The following is a 15,353-nucleotide window of genomic DNA, read 5'->3' as shown; positions in this document are numbered from 1 at the left end:
AGCGGCCCCTGCGGTCGGCGGTTTGGGGTGGCTTCTCCTTTCTCGAAAGAGGAAGCCGGAGCTTGGGAGTCACCTTTCGTGTCCCTGCCCGGATGCTTCCTCTTCCTCCGCCGGCCAGTCCGAGCCTTTCCCAAGCCCAGACCTGGCCCCACGCATCCCCCCCCACCCCCCCACCCCCTACCTTGCGCCTGGGGCACGACGACGACGTAGCTGGCGAGCCGGACGTCGCAGGCCGCCCCGCACTCCAGGGGGATGGGATACCGTTGGAAGTGGTGCAGCATCTCCACGATGGAGGAGAAGCGCAGGTGCTGCACGCGGCACTGGCCCCGCTCCATCAGCGACAGCCGCAGGTGCTGCGGGCAGCACGGAGCCGTCAGCCTCCCGCGGGCACCCTCGCTGGGGCAGGGGGGGGGACAGACAGATGGACACTTTGGGAGGGGACAAACGGCTCTGCCGCGGGAGTGCCTGCTCCCCCCCGCGCCGGTACCTTGGCTCTGCCCTGGAAGTTGAAGGTGAGCACGTATTCGCCGCGGCGCGTCTCGCTCTGCCGCACCAGGAAGACGCCGTGGCCCTCGGGGCCCCCCAGCTGCACCAGCTGAGCCGCCTTCACGCGGGAGATGGGGCCGTGGAACCAGGGGAAGGCGGCCAGGAACTGCTCCGTCCTGGGGCCCGCCGGCTCGCCGCCACCGCCGCCCCCACCGCCGCCGCCCTGCTGCGTCGGCCCTGCGGCGGAGAGCGCGGCTGAGCGCCCGGCCCGGCATCCCCGTCCCCCCTCCGCGGCCACCAGCCCCGGCGATGGGGGCGGCCGGCGTGCCGGAGCGGGGACCCCTCGGCCCTCACCTTGGTGGAGGGAGTCGGTGCTGCCGGCGGCGGTGGCGGCTGCCGGATCGGGGCGCCGGCCGGCGAGGAGCTCCGGGTCGCCCGCGTCGGACCTGCCGAGAAGCCGGGCTGAGCGGCGCGGGGGCCCCCGGTAAAGCCCCCTCCCGGGATGGAGCCCCCCCTGCACCCCCGGGATGCAGGGACGCGCTGGCGGGCGCTCGCTTACCCTCGGCTGGCGCACTCGCGGATCTCGGCCGTCCAGGAGCTGAGCTGCTGCTCGTCCCCGGCCTCGAACAGCACGTCGGTGGCGTCGTGCACCTGGGAGCCGGCGGCGTTAGAGAGGCGGCGGGGACGCATCCCCCCCCCCCCCCCCCCCCCCCCGGCTCGGCTCCCGCCTCCCCCAGCCCGGCCGCGGCTCCGGCTCCGGCTGCGGCTCCTACCTTGAGGACGAAGGTGTGGAGGTTGTCGGGCATCTCGAGGCGCGTGCACCTCCGCACCTCCCGCACGGCGGAGCAGGCGGCGTGCAGCTTGGGCTTGGAGGCCTGCGGAGAGGGGACGCGGCGGCTGAGCCCCCCCATCGGCGCAAGGGGGCTGAGCGCGCCCCGGAGCTTCCCGGGGACCGCGAACGCGGCGGCACCCGCATACGGGGCGGCCAAGGCGAGATCCGACCCCTAAAGCAACACCGGAAGGTTTTCGGGGATGAGCCGCACGGCTTTCCAGCAGCTGGGAGTCGGAGTTTTCCCACGACTGGCAGCTGCCGGAGCGGTGCCTTTGGCATCCCTGTGCCGGACCCCGACGGGAGGCGCTGCCGAGCCGAACTCGGGGCTGCCTCGCTGCTGCTCACCGCACCGGGGCCCCAAGGCCTCCGATCCCGGCGAGGGCGAAGGTTCAGCTTAATAAAACCCGGCTATTTTCCACCCCTGCCATTCATTTATTTTATTCTGCAGCCGGCGCCTCCGAGCGGGAGCCAAGGGCTGGTGCTATGGGCTGCGCTGCCGCGGCGGGGACGCTGCCGCGTTATTCGGCTCCCAACGCAGGGAAGCGCCGTCGGAGCACCCGCGGGATCCCGGCTTCAGCCAGGACAGTGGCGCAGGAGACGTGGGGCTCTGCCTGCCGTTAGCCAGGATTTCTAGGCTAGGGGAGCTGCCGGAGCAGCGGGGCCCAGCTCACGGGCAGCTCGGAGCAAGGAGCTGCCCAAAACCACGGATACGTGGTGGCGGGTCCACGCCATCCCCGAGACCCACCGGGAGGATCCCTCCTTTCGCTCCGAAAGCCCCGGGGACGCCCGCGGCCGCACGTCCCGCCGCCGAGCGGTGCAGCCGGCCGCCTCGGCGGGAGGCGCCCCGCGGACACACGCGGCGGTGGCGTGCCGACGGCTCCCCGCCGCCCGGGCGGTTTTGCTCTGACGCAGGCGCCCGACAAAACGCTGAGCAAACGCTTCCATAAACTCTAATAATACCCCGCGCGGCCGCTTTCGGTTCCTCCGCCGCAGGGAACGCCCGTCGCGGCTCGTGGCGGACGAGCTGAGGCTGGGCACGTGCTGGCCGCGGATGCACGAGCGCCCGCCGGAGCCCCGGATGCGCAGCATGGCCCGGCACGGCGCATTTCCCGCGGGTCACCCTGCACCATGCTCCGGCACTACTTAGAAACCTCCGCAGGCTCCCGCGGCCCTCGCTCCGGTCCCGAGCCGTGCGTGCGCGCGCACACGTGTCCCGAGCCCCCGGGCTGGGCCGGCTGCCAGCAAAATTGCAAAATTTTGGGTGGCTATGATTCATGCGGCGGCCGCAGCGTCACCGGGGCTGACTCACCCGCCCTGCGCCGCCGCTGCCGCCGCTGCCCCTCCGGATCGCCGCTCGGAGCAGCGCTGCCCGTTCGCTGGACGCCGCGAGGCTCCGCGGGAGCCGGGGCTGCAGCGAGGTCGGTGCCTGCAGGCGCTGGAAACCGTGCGGCGGCTGCCTTCGCTCGGGGCTTTTTTTTTTTTTTTTTTTCTTCGTTTTTTTTTTTTCCATTCCTTCCCGCTTCCTCTCCGCCGCTCTCACTCTCGACCGAGCACTCGGTGTACTCCGGGGCCGGAAGCGCCCCGCGCAGCACCAGCCCTTATCGGCGCCGCGCTCCGCCGAAACAAACTTCTTAGAAGCCGCCCGTGGCGCGTGCGAGGGGCCGGGGCGGCCGCGTCGGCACGGCACGGCACGGCACAGCACGGCACGGCACGGCACAGCACGGCTCAGCACAGCACGGCACAGCACGGCACGCGCGCCCACTGAGCAGCGCCGCCCGAGCCAGCCGGCCGCCGCGCCGGCCTCCCGCTTTCCCGGCACCGGCGCAGGGGGCAATTCCAGGAAAAGCGCGTTCTCCGAAGGCAGCCGGGCCGGCGGCCGGGCCCGAGCTCGCCTCCGCACCTCCCGGGGCAGGCGCGCGGGGGGAGGCGCGGAGAGGGCCGGGGCGCGAAGGAAACGATGCAGCGGCGAGATAGGGAGCCGGCGCGGCCGCCGGGCTTCGGGGAAGCGCCTGCCGCAGGCACCGGTGCCCCCGGCCCGAAACGGCGCGCCTCACCGCAAGGCGCCCTGCCCCGCGGCGCAGCCTACCGAGAAAGGGATTTCTCGGTAACCAAAAGTGCACACTCAACACTGCCGGCCCGGCCCCGACCGCCGCGGGCTCCGGCTCGCAGAGCAGCGAGGGATTCGTTCATTAATTAAAAGGAGGGATTAACCGAGCGGCGGCAGGTCGGCGCTGCTCTGGGACCAGCCGGGTTCACCCTGGCTGGGCGCAGAGGAGGAGGAGGAGGTTGCCCGAGCGATGAAGGCAGCACTGGAAAAGGATGGAGCTGGGACGTGTGATCTCAGCAACTCCCCCCGTTCAGGCTGGGGTTTGGGGCACTTTCCCCAAAGCCCTTCGTTAGCCGGGCTGCGAGCTCGTTAGGGTGGACCCCGCTGGGCTGCCAGCTCCATCCCCTCCCTCCCGCGGCCTCAGGACCCTACTTAGAATTAGTGCGTTAGAGCGGCTTCCTCCCACTTGTGGTTTGCTGAACGCTGATCATTTTTATTTTTGATATTTGTCTTTTTGCGGGCGATTCTTTGCAAAGAGAGTTTAAAAATATTAAAAAAAAAAAGCTTTAGCCAGGCCAGAAGTGGCCCAGACGGGTCCCGGCCTCAGCAACACCCACCGGCAGGTCAGGGAACACAGTGCAAACTGGGAGCTGGAGGAAAAACGCCTCCAGGGTTTTCCTGTGCAAAAGAAACCTCGGATGCTCCGTGGCCCTGGCCGGGCTCGGAGCATCCGGAGCAGGAGCCCAGCTGAAACCTGCGCGGAGACGCGCTCCCGGCCCGGCAGAGCAGAGCTGGCCCCGAGCAGGCGCGTTACGGGGACGGGAGCAGAGCCCGCAGCCCCGCCGGCCGGCAGCCTCGGCCCCTCCGGGACGCATCCCGCCGGGGCGGCGCCGACCTCCCCAGGCAGGAATAACCCCGCGGACGGTGGCGGTGGCGGCGGCGCTCTCGGTGAGCCGCCTGCACGGCGATTTCTGGCGGGGCGGTGAGCCGGCGGCAAGGCTGCGCGCGGCCCCTTCCTGCCGGCCCTTTTTAGCCGGTTTCTTAGAAAACAGGCTCCGCGCGGCGCTCACGGGAAGCGGCGCTCACGGGGCAGGGGAAAAAAGCCACGGCGACCGCGGCACGAGGGTGCACAGCCCCTCCGCTCGCCACCCAGCTGCTGGCACCAGCCACCCCAGCCCCGGGAACGAGCCCGGGAAGGAGCGCGGGAACGAGCCCGGGGATTTTCCCGCGGGTGCCCTTGCGCTCTGCCGGAGCCCGGAGAGGGCACGGCAACCGGGAGAAAGTGGGTTTTGCCAGCCTCTGCCAAGCCTAGGAAGGTGCAAGCTGCCGGCTGGGCTCGGCGGCGGTGCTGTGGTCGCGCTGGAAGCGAGACACCAAGGTGACGCCAAGGTCACAGCTGCGCTCCGGCGTTGAGGCTTCGAGCCGCTCCAGCGAGAGCGCAGAGGAGCCGCCGCGTTTCCGGCTTGAAAAATCTCCACTAACAAATATTACCGCAGCTCCTTCACCGTTTACTTTCTTTAATACCGGTGTTTACGTGTGGTTCGAGCCCTGGCCGCCTCGGTCCCGGGCCGCCGGGCTCGTGGGAGCGCCGCTGAGCGCCTCGCTGCACCCCGGGCACGCTCAGCACCGCGAGATGCTCTTCCTCTTTGCAGAGAGCCTCTGGCAAAACCCACAAACACACCTTTCCCCCTCTGCTTCTTGCTCGCGATGCAAGGAATAAGTTAAAAGAAAGTCACCCGTCTCGGGGGAACGGCTTTGCCGGCTCCACTGCACCCCCTCCCGCGCAGCCTTCCAGCGAGGATATTTGGGGCTTTTTGGAAAAGCACAGCCCCCCCCCCCCCCCCCCAGCATGCAGGCGCAGGGCAGGAAAGCTTTCGCCACGCGACGTGGCGCGGCCGCCTCGATTAACGCGAGCCGCGCAGAAACGCAGGGGCCACGGCCACCGCGGGGACGTCCTCTCCCGGCTGCTGAAGGAGGAAGGCGGAAAAGCTTTCCGAGAACGAGAGGGAAAAGGCATCGTGGTGCCGACGAGCCCCGCAGGTGCCCGCGTGCCTCCTGCATGCCGGTTCCCATCCCGCCCAGGCGCTCCGGGGGGCCGGAAAGGTGGGTGCTGCCGCTGGCCCCTCTGCGCACCGGGATTTTCCCCACGCCGCCTCTCGCGCAAATGGGAAGCCACATCCCGCGCTCACGACCTGCGGGAGGTTTTCGCAGTTTCCAGGAGACCACGGCACGCAATCACGTCCACCCCGGCCCCGCCGCCGCGAGCCGTCGCCTTTGCTGAGGAATAAACGCTTCCCAGGACACCAGGGCCCCATCGTGCGGGCAGCGACGCCGGGTTTAGCTCGGGAACAGGGCAGCAGAGCTCCCGCGGGGATGGAGGGAGCGGAGAGCAAGGGGCGACGGACAGCGTGGGAGGTGCAGGACATCGGCCGTGCCAGCGCCGAGCCCCGGGCGTCCGCGCCGCCCCTCGTCCCTGCGCTCGTCCCCGGGCACTTGCACCCAAGTTATTCCCAAAGGGACCGCCCGGCTGCCTGGGCACCCCCTGGCCTCGCCGGCAGCACGCCGGTGTCGGGCACGGGGAGAGCTGGCAGCGCGTCGCTCTGCCGGCCCGTGGACGTCTCGGCAGCGCGTGGCTTGGGGAGTTTCTCGGCTTCGCAACCTCCCAGCAGCCCTGGCTTTTTCCTCCGTCAATGCCTTTCCCTTTCCTTGTGCACTGCTTTTCCCTGGCTCCGGTTTCCGAATCGCAGCCCCCTCCTCTCTTCCTTTAATTCATTTTTCCCCGTGGCCTCTTCGTCCGTTTCCTTGCCCTTGGCCGGGACAGGGATTTCCAGGCCACTGGGATACCCGGGGTGAGGCCATGCACCCGCCTGTCGCTGCCTCCGCACGGCGGCAGCACGGCCGCGCGGGGCATCCCACCGCCTTCGCCCCCGGCCCGGCCCAGCCGCTGCCCGGGAGTCCGCGAGCGCCGCAGTAAACGACAGCCTCCAACCCGCCCGAGCTGGCCATTTCGCCTCCCGACATGTGCACCCGTCCTTTCGCGTGCCTCATCCAACCCCGCGTCCGTGCGGGGCTTGGCAGCGCTCGGCTCCCCCCCCAAAACCTTGCTGGGGGGCTCTCGGGGTTGGAGAGCTGGCACGTCCCAGCCCCCAGAACCGCGAAAGAAATCTCTGCACCTGACTCAGAGCAAGACTCCGGTCTCTCTTGCTGCACATCAACGCGCCACTACCGCACTCTGCACACAGAGGCTGTTCACTCTGAAACCTAATGACAGCAGCACTAAGCGTCTCCGCAGGATTATACGTTTGCCCTGGGCTTGAGTATGGGCACTGGATGGAGGAGGTTTCCTGCCTCAGTTGAGCATGCCAAAAGCACAGCTACAGCCTCGCTGCACGGTGGAAGGTCTGCCCAGGTCCCCCGTCGCACACCGCCCCCAGCCCAGGCCTCCTCTGCATGCTGAGGCCTGCCTGGGCCCGTGGAAAACATCAGGAAAAGACTGGCTTTCTTGGCTCGCTTTTCTGCTAAACTCCATACTATTTTTAACTTCTTTGAAATGCTTATCTCTGCCGACGACTCGGCTTTCACGTCTTCAAGCGAGACGAGATGAGACGAGCTTTCCCGGGAGGCATCCCTCACCGTCGGGCGCCGCGCGGGGCTCGAGCCGCGCACGGAGGAGGGTGCCAGCAGCGCCGGTCTCACCCCCGTCCTGAAAACCTGCCCCTGCGCGGCTCCCGCGGTGCCGGCTGGCCTCCGGGGTCGCACCGGGAAACCGCTGCTCCCGAGGCAATATTTGGCTCGGCATCACCAAAACCCCCTCTCGGACCCCACCGCTCCCTCGGAGCCCGGCCGCAGCAATGGTAATACCGGAGGGGAAAACGTCCCCAGCCCAGAGAATCCGGCTCGGCGGGTGCCGGGAGCCCGGCGCGGCCGACAGCCGTCCCCGACGGGAAGGGGCTCGGCGGCCACAACAGGCGCCCTTGTCCGGCTCTGAACCGCGGGATTGTGCGCCGGTCGGGCACAAAGCCCCCTCTGTTGGGATCACAAACGGCTGCTGAACGCTAAATAAATGCACTAAAAAAAAAAAAGAAAAAAAAAAAGAAAACACAGCCCCAAACCGCAGCAGCCCACGGAGCGCGGATTCCTCGTTCACCAAAACACGGGGCGCCGCCGCCGCCGCTGCCGAGCGGCCCCAGCCCCTCCGGCGCCCCCGGGACGGGGGGAAAAAAGCGGCAAGCGCCCCGGGTTTTTTTTTTTCCCCCCGGTGGCCAGGGTTGGGAAGGGCTGGGCAAAGGCGGGCGCGTCGCCCTGGGCCCCCGCAGCCCCTCCGCGGCGCAGGCGGCCGCGGGGCAGGGCACGGCCGCAGCGACAGCGTTCCGCGGCCAAAAGAGCCTTTTGGAAGGCCGCGGCTGTAAACAGGCTCTTTAAACAGACGCCGTTTGCCAGCCGCTTCTTTGGTTTTATTTTAAGCCAAACTCCCTTCGAGTGTGGGCTGCTTTAATAATTTCCTGGAATAAATAAAGAGCACGGAAAGTAAACAAGATTTCGGCATGCGAGCGGGAGCCCGGATGCAGCCGGGGCCTGAGTCACCCGAAATCCCTGGCGCGGAGGGGGCGGCTTGGCTCGGAACAGCAATGCTCCCGGCTTCCCGTAGCATCCCTAATCCGCTGAGCCGGGGCGCGTTGGCCGCGGGAGAAATCCCGGGCGCCGGCTGCTCCTGCCTCGATGGCCCATGGAAGGGGCTGCGGGGGCTCGTCCGTAGCGCGGGGTCCCGCCGGATCGGCCCCTCCGCGTCCAGCCAGGGGAAAGGTCCCTGCAAAACGCAGCCCGTGTCCCCCCCTCCGGGTGGGGGGGGGATTCGGGTCCCGGAGCAGAGCTGCTCGGGGCGAGCGGAGGCGGCTCCGAAGGGCTCCGCTTTCGGCACGGTGCCGAGGCGCGGCGGCGGCCACCCCGGCCCCGGGGCTCCGTCCAGACCCCGCGCCCTCTGCGCGCGCTCTCACAAATATTTACCTTTGCGAGAGGCACTCAGCCTTGAAACAACCACATCCTGGACCAAAACAGGAGAAAAAAAAAGAAAAAAAAAAAGATTGAAAAAAAAAAGGCAAAAAAAGAAAAGGCAACAACCTACACGGCCGGGCTTCTCTCTCGCAGCCGCTCCCGGGGCGCAGTTCCCGCGCCCGGCTGGCGGGAGCTGCCGGCCCCGCGAGGATGCCGGCATCGGGGACAGGACGGGGAGGGGATGGGGACGGCATGGGGACGGCACGCGCTGCCTCCTCGCACGGATGGTGATGCTTCCCGGGAGCGGATTTTAAAGGATGGGTTAAAAAAATCAATAATTAAATAAATGAAAGGGAAGGCTCCCGCCTGCTCCGCCTGGGCTGCGAACCCAGGGCCACGGCAGCGAGAGGGGCCGGGGGAAATCCGGAAAAGCATCGCCGAGCAAGGCACCGCGAGGAGTTATTCCGGGCGCGGAAGGAGAAAGGGAAACGCTGGCTGCCGCGGGGCCAGCCGGGAGCGCTCCGGCGGTGGTGGCGGCCGGCTCCGGGGACGGGGCCGACCCGGCCGGGGGGCGCTTCTCCTGCGCCCTTCCCGCCGCAGGCCGGTCGCGCACCGGCACGCTCCATCCCAGCAACAGTTTCCAAAATAAGAAACTCTGTTCTTCAGCAATTAGCGCCGGGGCTGCGGTTACGCTGCTAAAAGTGTTTTTTCCGTGCATGACCAAGGATGGAAAAAGTTGTGGTTAATAAATGACAAATAACCTTTTGTCTCGTCGCCCTCCCCCCCCACCCCCCCTGCGCTCCCTCACCCCGAAACGCCAAAAAAAAGAGAAAAAAAAAAAAGAAGAGGAAAAAAAAAAAATTAGAAAGCCACCGCTGCAACCTCGAGAAGCCCAGCGGAGAGCCGGCGCCGCTCGCCTTCGAAGAACAGCGCTCGCGCGAGGCGCGGCGCGGCGCGGCGGTGAGGGCAGGCGCCAGCCGTCCCGCTCGGCGGTGGCAGCCCGCGCGCGGCCGAGCTGGGAGCAACGACGGCGCCTGCAGGGATTCAGCCCGGCGGAGGCCAGCGGGACGGAGGACACCGGATGGCATCCAGACTGACAAGAGCGGGACACGGGGACATGTCCCCGCTGCAGCCACCCCCTTCCTGGCCGTGCCGGCTTGGCCGGAGCCTGCGGGCACCAGCACCCCCTGCCCACCTGCATGGACACCGGGGAGGAAAAGTTGATTTTCCATCATTCTTCCAGGAATAAACGGATGGAGGAGCTCGGGGAGCACCAAAACCAGGGGGGGTGGCAGTGCCCTGCCGCACGGGTGCGGAGGTGACAAGGACGTTTGCATAATTGCATAATTAGAGGTCTCTCCTTAAGAGCAAACAGTACAGCCGGGGCCAGGTCTTCCTAAAACACATCCCGGTTCTGCCTGCCCGGCCCGGAGCGGGAGCCGCAGGGAGCTCCGGCTCCGCCACTGCCTCCCCCAGTGCCCTTGGGCGAGTCCCTTAATGCCGCGCTCCAGTGGCCCCGGTCCGACCCGGTGTCCCGGGATGGGGTGGGCACGTGGCTGCGCCGGCAGCCGGGATGGACTCGCTGGGAGCGGGGAACGAGCCGCCGGCGCCACGGCCCCATCCTCCCCCCGGCAAGCGGAGCTGCTCGCTCAGGAGCCTGCAGTTCTCAGAAATGAGCTTCAGGTGAAAGGAAAGGGGAAAAAAAAGAAAAAAGAAGAAGAAGAAAAAAAAAAAGGAAGTCGAAGCAGTCTCGCACCGAGCACACAGAGATAAAAATACTGCTCGTCTCGAGGACGAGGCTGTAAAATCCACGGCACCGGCACCGCGTTTGTTTTTTTCACCGGAAGGATCCTTCTGGATTCAGCGCGGAGTGCAGTCGTTTACGGGATGCGATGGGTTTCATTAAAACGCTATAAAGAAACCAGCACAAATGAAAATCCCATTTCCCTTCCCCTTCCTGCAAAAACATCTGGTCAACATAAACGGCTGTGGACATTTCCGCTGCAAATCCCAGTTTGCACGGGGTTTAGGACCGGGCCATAAAAAATAAACGGTGCTTGGGGCCGGGGCCGGGCCGACGAGCCGGAGAGCCCGAAAGCCGCTGCCGAGCGCCCTGCTCGCGGCGACGGGCGACGCGGGGCACGGCGAAGGCGAGAGGGACGCCGGGGACGCCTGCCGCGGCTCCCGCAGGGGACCCGGGCGCGAGGAGCGCGTACGCCTGCGCACTCGCCTGCCCAAAAACACGTGAGCCTCTTTGGCCAGCTTTGATTCAAACCCACAGAAGCGCAGAGGCCTCAGAGCTATTAAATTCCTACGAGCGACGTGACGGTCTGTGGCTTGGTAGAGGAGACAGAGCCGGCTCGGCGCCGCCGCTGAAGGGCGGCAGGAGGTGCGAGCGCTGCCCTCGTAGCGGACACCGGCGAATCCGCCCGGGCGCGCGCTCCCGGGGACGCGGCCAGGGTCTCCCCGGGGCTGCTGCGCGGCGAATAACTCGTTTACATAAATGCACTTAGCTGAAGGAGCCCAAACTGAAAAAAAAACCAAAAAACCCTTTATTTGCATAAAACTGAAAATTAGAAAAGAAAAACCTGCAGGCCAAGTTCAGAAGGTGAGCAGAGGGGAAAAAGAAGTAAATAATATATATACACGCATAAAACGTATATACGTATACATACCTAAATACATGCCATAGCTATCCATAGGCACCGGTGCCTGCGCACATCCGCACGCGTGCCCGTACAAGAGCAAAAGCCCGGAGCCAGAGCCAGGGGAGCAGGGCGGGAGCCGCAGAGCATCGCGTGCGCCGCCCCGGCAGGGCTGCAGCTCGTTGCTCTTAACCCCTCCGAGCCCTCCCGGGCGAGGAGGGCAGCGGGCCGGTGCCGCCCGGGTTTTCCCCCCCCCCCACTTTCGTTGCTCCGTCGCTAATTAAAAGCAGGCGAGCGCAAGGCGCCGCGCAGGACACGGCTGCTGGTGCAACCCCGAGCGCCCCGCGCCGCCGCGGCCTCCCGCGGGCTCTAGCGACACGACCTGCCTTGGTAGAGGGCTCCCGATTAAATCACCTCCAAATCCCTCGTTTGCAACAGCGTGTTCCAGCGCTCGAGGGAGGAAGGAGAGGAGCCAAACCCAATGCAACAGCAGCAGGGAAGCGGCTTGCTCCGTCCCAAAGCCCCGGTCGTGGCGGGAGGCTCAGCACGGCTTGGCACCCGCACGCCCGCCCGAGCGGGAGATGGGATTGGGCTCTTCAGGGAGCCCCGCGCCGTTTGATGCCGGCCACATTACGGGATTAGGCTCAGGGGCCTCTTTGGAGCGCACCGAGGGAGAAAGTCCGGGCGGAAAAAAGTTTCCAACAGCAGCAAGATCTAAGAGAAGCCGACATTGCGGTCAGGCCGCTCTGCACCACGAGGGCTCGCGGCATCCCGCCGTGTGCCACATCCCTGCGCCCACGCACGCTGCATCCCGCTGCGCGCTGCATCCCTGCGCCCACGCACGCTGCATCCCGCTGCGCGCCGCATTCCTGCTGCACGCTCCATCCCGTCCCTGCGCCCGTGCACCACCTGCGCACCCCCGGGGCGACGCTCCCTTTCTCACCTCCCCTCGCCCCGTTATGGGGTTGCTCCCCAATACGGGGACTTGGGGCTCCTGAGTTTGTTGCAAGCCCTTGGAAATTTGGGGAGGGCAAAGAGGGGAGGGCAGCTCTCACGCTCCCAGGGGAAACCTCGGGGGTGACCCGAGCGCAGCCGGAATGGCCGGAAACCAACAGGCAAAGAAAATACCCGCAACTGCTTTTGTAGCTGCTTGTTTCAAAGCACCTGAGCGTGGGACCCCGGGAAAGGCAGCGCCTGGGAAGCTGGCGGGAAGGGAAGGGAAGGGAAGGGAAGGGAAGGGAAGGGAAGGGAAGGGAAGGGAAGGGAAGGGAAGGGAAGGGAAGGGAAGGGAAGGGAAGGGAAGGGAAGGGAAGGGAAGGGGCTCCCCCAGCCTTCCCCAGGGAGGATTCGCCTTAATTTAAAGGGAAAACCACCGCCCAGCTGCTGCCTTTCCTCCGGCCTGGCTTCGCCTCCCGCGCTTGGGGCGAGCCGCCGTCCCCGGGCCGCCTTTGCGGCACCGGTGGCACCAGCGGCGGCTTTGCAGCTGGTTTAAACACCTGCTCACCGCGCCTCTCCGCATTAGGCTCCCAAGCACCACCTTTTAAGGTTTTATACGGAAAGCTCCTTCTGAAGCCTGATTTACTCCAGATCTGGCCGACTTCCAGCTTCCAGAAGCCTTCAGCTGAGGTTAGTGGGAAACGGGCTGCAACCAGGAGGGGGACGCGGCTGTGCCGCAGTTAGCCAGCAGGGATGGGCCTCTCTGGAGAGGGTTTCCGCAGGAACCCACTTCCCCAAGAGACTTCCAAAATCCTGGGAGCAACGTTCCTCATGTCGGCGCATCCCTCAGCGGCGACGAGGACCACAAAGCAAAGCGGGGAGAAAAAAAAAAAATGCAAAGAGACTTGCAAAATATTCGGCGATCCTCCCGGCTTCCTAGCGCACACAGGGGCAGCGAGCAGCTCCCAGCGCGCAGCCGAGCCGGAAGAGCCCCGGAGGCGCCGGGGCCGGGGGTGCCCGTGCCGGGGCACGGCGCCTCTCGCAGCACCTCCGGGCTGAGCCGTCCTGTTATCGCCCGCCGCGGCCGCTTCCAGTTTCTCTTGGCGCCCTCCTCTTTCGACAGCAAGACGTCGAGAACGGGACCAGAAGCGGCATTTAAAGATTAAAGTGGGTCGGCAGGAAGGACGCGCTCAGCCCGGGGCTTGTTTGCGGAGCTCCTGGCAGGGTGGGGAGGCCAAAAAAAGAAAAAAAAAAAAGGGGGGGGGGCAGCGAGCCTCGATTCGCTTGCTGCAAGATGTGATTTCCAAGCGCGTGACCACATCCTCGGGCGAGCTCGGCCCCGGGGCGCGTCGCCCAAACCGGCCCTGCGCCGGGGCGGCCACCCGCTCGCTGCGCCTTCGCTGCCGACCCGTGCAAAGCGCCGGGGCCGCGGAGCAGCGAGCAGCCCGGCCTTCCCCCGGCCCCCTCTGCGAGCACCCGGGCGCTGGCACGGCGGCTTTGGGGTTCGAAGCCGGCAGGTGTTTTGGGGGGGTTTTGCCCGGAGCTCAGGCAAGCCGCTCGCCGGCGGCTCCCGCGGCGAATCACAGACGCGTCCTCGCGGCAGGGACCGGGCGCCGCATCCCCTAACCGAGACTTCCTTGCTCCGAAACACGAGATAGTTATCAAAGCTAAATGACTAAAGAGAAAGAAACCCAGCCCGCTGCACGGGCACGAAAGCTGCCGCGCGGAGGAACCGCCCGCGCGGGCGTGAAGCGCCGTGACGAAGCTCCTGCCCCTTGCGATCGCTCGGGTCTCGCTCGGATCCTGCCACATCGTTGTCTCAGCGCTTCTCTAACCGCCACGGCAGCGCCCCGGGGTAGACGACGCCCGAATTTCTATCCACGAAAGCACTTTAAGGTGTTTTTCTTTTTTAAAAAAAACTCCTTTTCAGCCCCTGCAGGGAGCCGAGGAAGGCACAGAGCCCGGTTTTCTTTTCCCTTTGCTTTCCCTGTTTCCCGCGGGGCCAGGCGCTGCCGGGAGCCTGCGGGACACGAGGTGTCAGCCGGGGCTCGCCGGAAAGCAGGGTCGGGGACCCGGCCCGGCTCCGACCGAAATGCAGAAGGTGCCTGGAGCGAGCGCAGACACCGTCTCCCGTGCCGCCCTCCGGACGCGGCCCCGAAAGCGAGCACCGACCCTGCGGACGGCTCGTGCGCCGAGCGGCACCGGGCTCCGCGCGCAGGCGGGTTGCGCAACCGGCCGCGGCGGCGGCGAGAAGCGAAATGGAAATTCGCGTTACCGGAACCGAGCTGCCTCTCGCCTCATCAGCAAGGCCGGGGGAGGAGGGGTGAGGCCGAAACGCCGGGGCCAAAGTTGCCTCCCACGGCGGGAGCGAGCTTCGCCCGCCGGGGGAGACGGTCCGCGGACGAGCCCGCGGCGGCGCAACGCCGGGGCCGGGCGCGCGGGCGAGCGACGCGACGGGGCGCACCGCGGGAAGACCGCGTGGGACAGGGGGGGGTCCGGACCGCTGCGGGGTCTCCGAAAGGGGCCGCGGGTGGCCGGCCGGCGCTTACCTTGGGCGGGTCGAAGAGCTCCAGGACGTAGTCGGCGGCGTGGGGCGGCCCCGCGCGGCGCAGCAGCAGCCGGCAGCGCTGCCAGCGCGTCCCGCTGTCCAGGCAGCTCTCGTCCAGCAGCACGTACTTGAGCAGCCCCTCCTTGCGCACGGCGGCCGGCGGCGCCCGCTTGCCGGGGCCCGGCTTGAGCGCTGCCTCCGGCCCCTCGGCCTCGCCGGCGAGCGCCTCCGAGGAGCGCCGGCGGAAGAGGCTGCGCCAGCTGCGCCGCAGCTGGCTCAGGGAGAAGGGCCGCCGGGCGGAGGCGGCCAGCTCCTCCGAGCTCCACGACTTGCGCAAGGCGCCGCGCTGCTCCGAGCGGCCGCTCCGCTCCGGCTCGCCCTTGGCCGCCGCGGCGCCGGGACGGGCGTCCGGGTGCCGGCGCGGCGCCTCCCGGTAGTCGCGCGCGGGGCCGGCGGGCAGGATGCGGAGCTGGCTGCTGGCGAAGCCCTCCTTCACCTCGTGGCAGAAGTACTGCTGGAAGAGGTCGGTGAAGTGCACCGAGAAGTTCTCGGCGGCCAGCGGGTCGTGGTGCGGGTGCTCGGTGGCGAAGCGCAGGTAGTGGCGGGCCAGCTCCTTGGCGGTGCTGATGGCGTGCAGCTCGCAGAACTCGCTCCAGCCCCGGGGCCGCGCTGGCGTGCCTGCCGGCACGGCGTGCCCGTTCATCGCGGAGGCTCCGGCGCCGCGCGGCTGCTGCAAGACACAGAGCGCGTGAGCGGCGGCAGCGCCTCGCCTCGCCTCGCCGGCCGCCCGCCTCGCCCCCCCGCCCCGACGCCCTCCCCCCGGCACAAGCACGAATCCCGCGGGCACCGCAGAGCGGCCCGAGCGCC

The 15,353-nt window shown here is 67.2% G+C and overlaps 1 protein-coding gene across 1 annotated transcript in view; it reads right to left on the bottom strand.

Moving 5' to 3' along the window:
* The window catches only part of SH2B3 (SH2B adaptor protein 3), a 29,427-nt gene that overhangs the window by 5,947 nt on the left and 8,127 nt on the right, over positions 1-15,353 (bottom strand). The window contains exons 2-7 of the mRNA XM_067307035.1: positions 14,488-15,216; positions 1,260-1,361; positions 1,046-1,137; positions 841-932; positions 488-723; positions 182-353 (exon numbers count right to left, since the gene is read on the bottom strand). Of these exons, the coding sequence (XP_067163136.1) occupies positions 182-353; positions 488-723; positions 841-932; positions 1,046-1,137; positions 1,260-1,361; positions 14,488-15,189 (1,396 nt within the window). The 5' untranslated portion in view covers positions 15,190-15,216. The remainder of the gene's footprint in view (positions 1-181; positions 354-487; positions 724-840; positions 933-1,045; positions 1,138-1,259; positions 1,362-14,487; positions 15,217-15,353) is intronic.

Source organism: Apteryx mantelli, chromosome 17 (genome assembly GCF_036417845.1).
Source record: "Apteryx mantelli isolate bAptMan1 chromosome 17, bAptMan1.hap1, whole genome shotgun sequence".
In the NCBI taxonomy this organism is placed as follows: domain Eukaryota; kingdom Metazoa; phylum Chordata; class Aves; order Apterygiformes; family Apterygidae; genus Apteryx; species Apteryx mantelli.
This window is presented reverse-complemented; position numbering and strand designations above follow the sequence as displayed.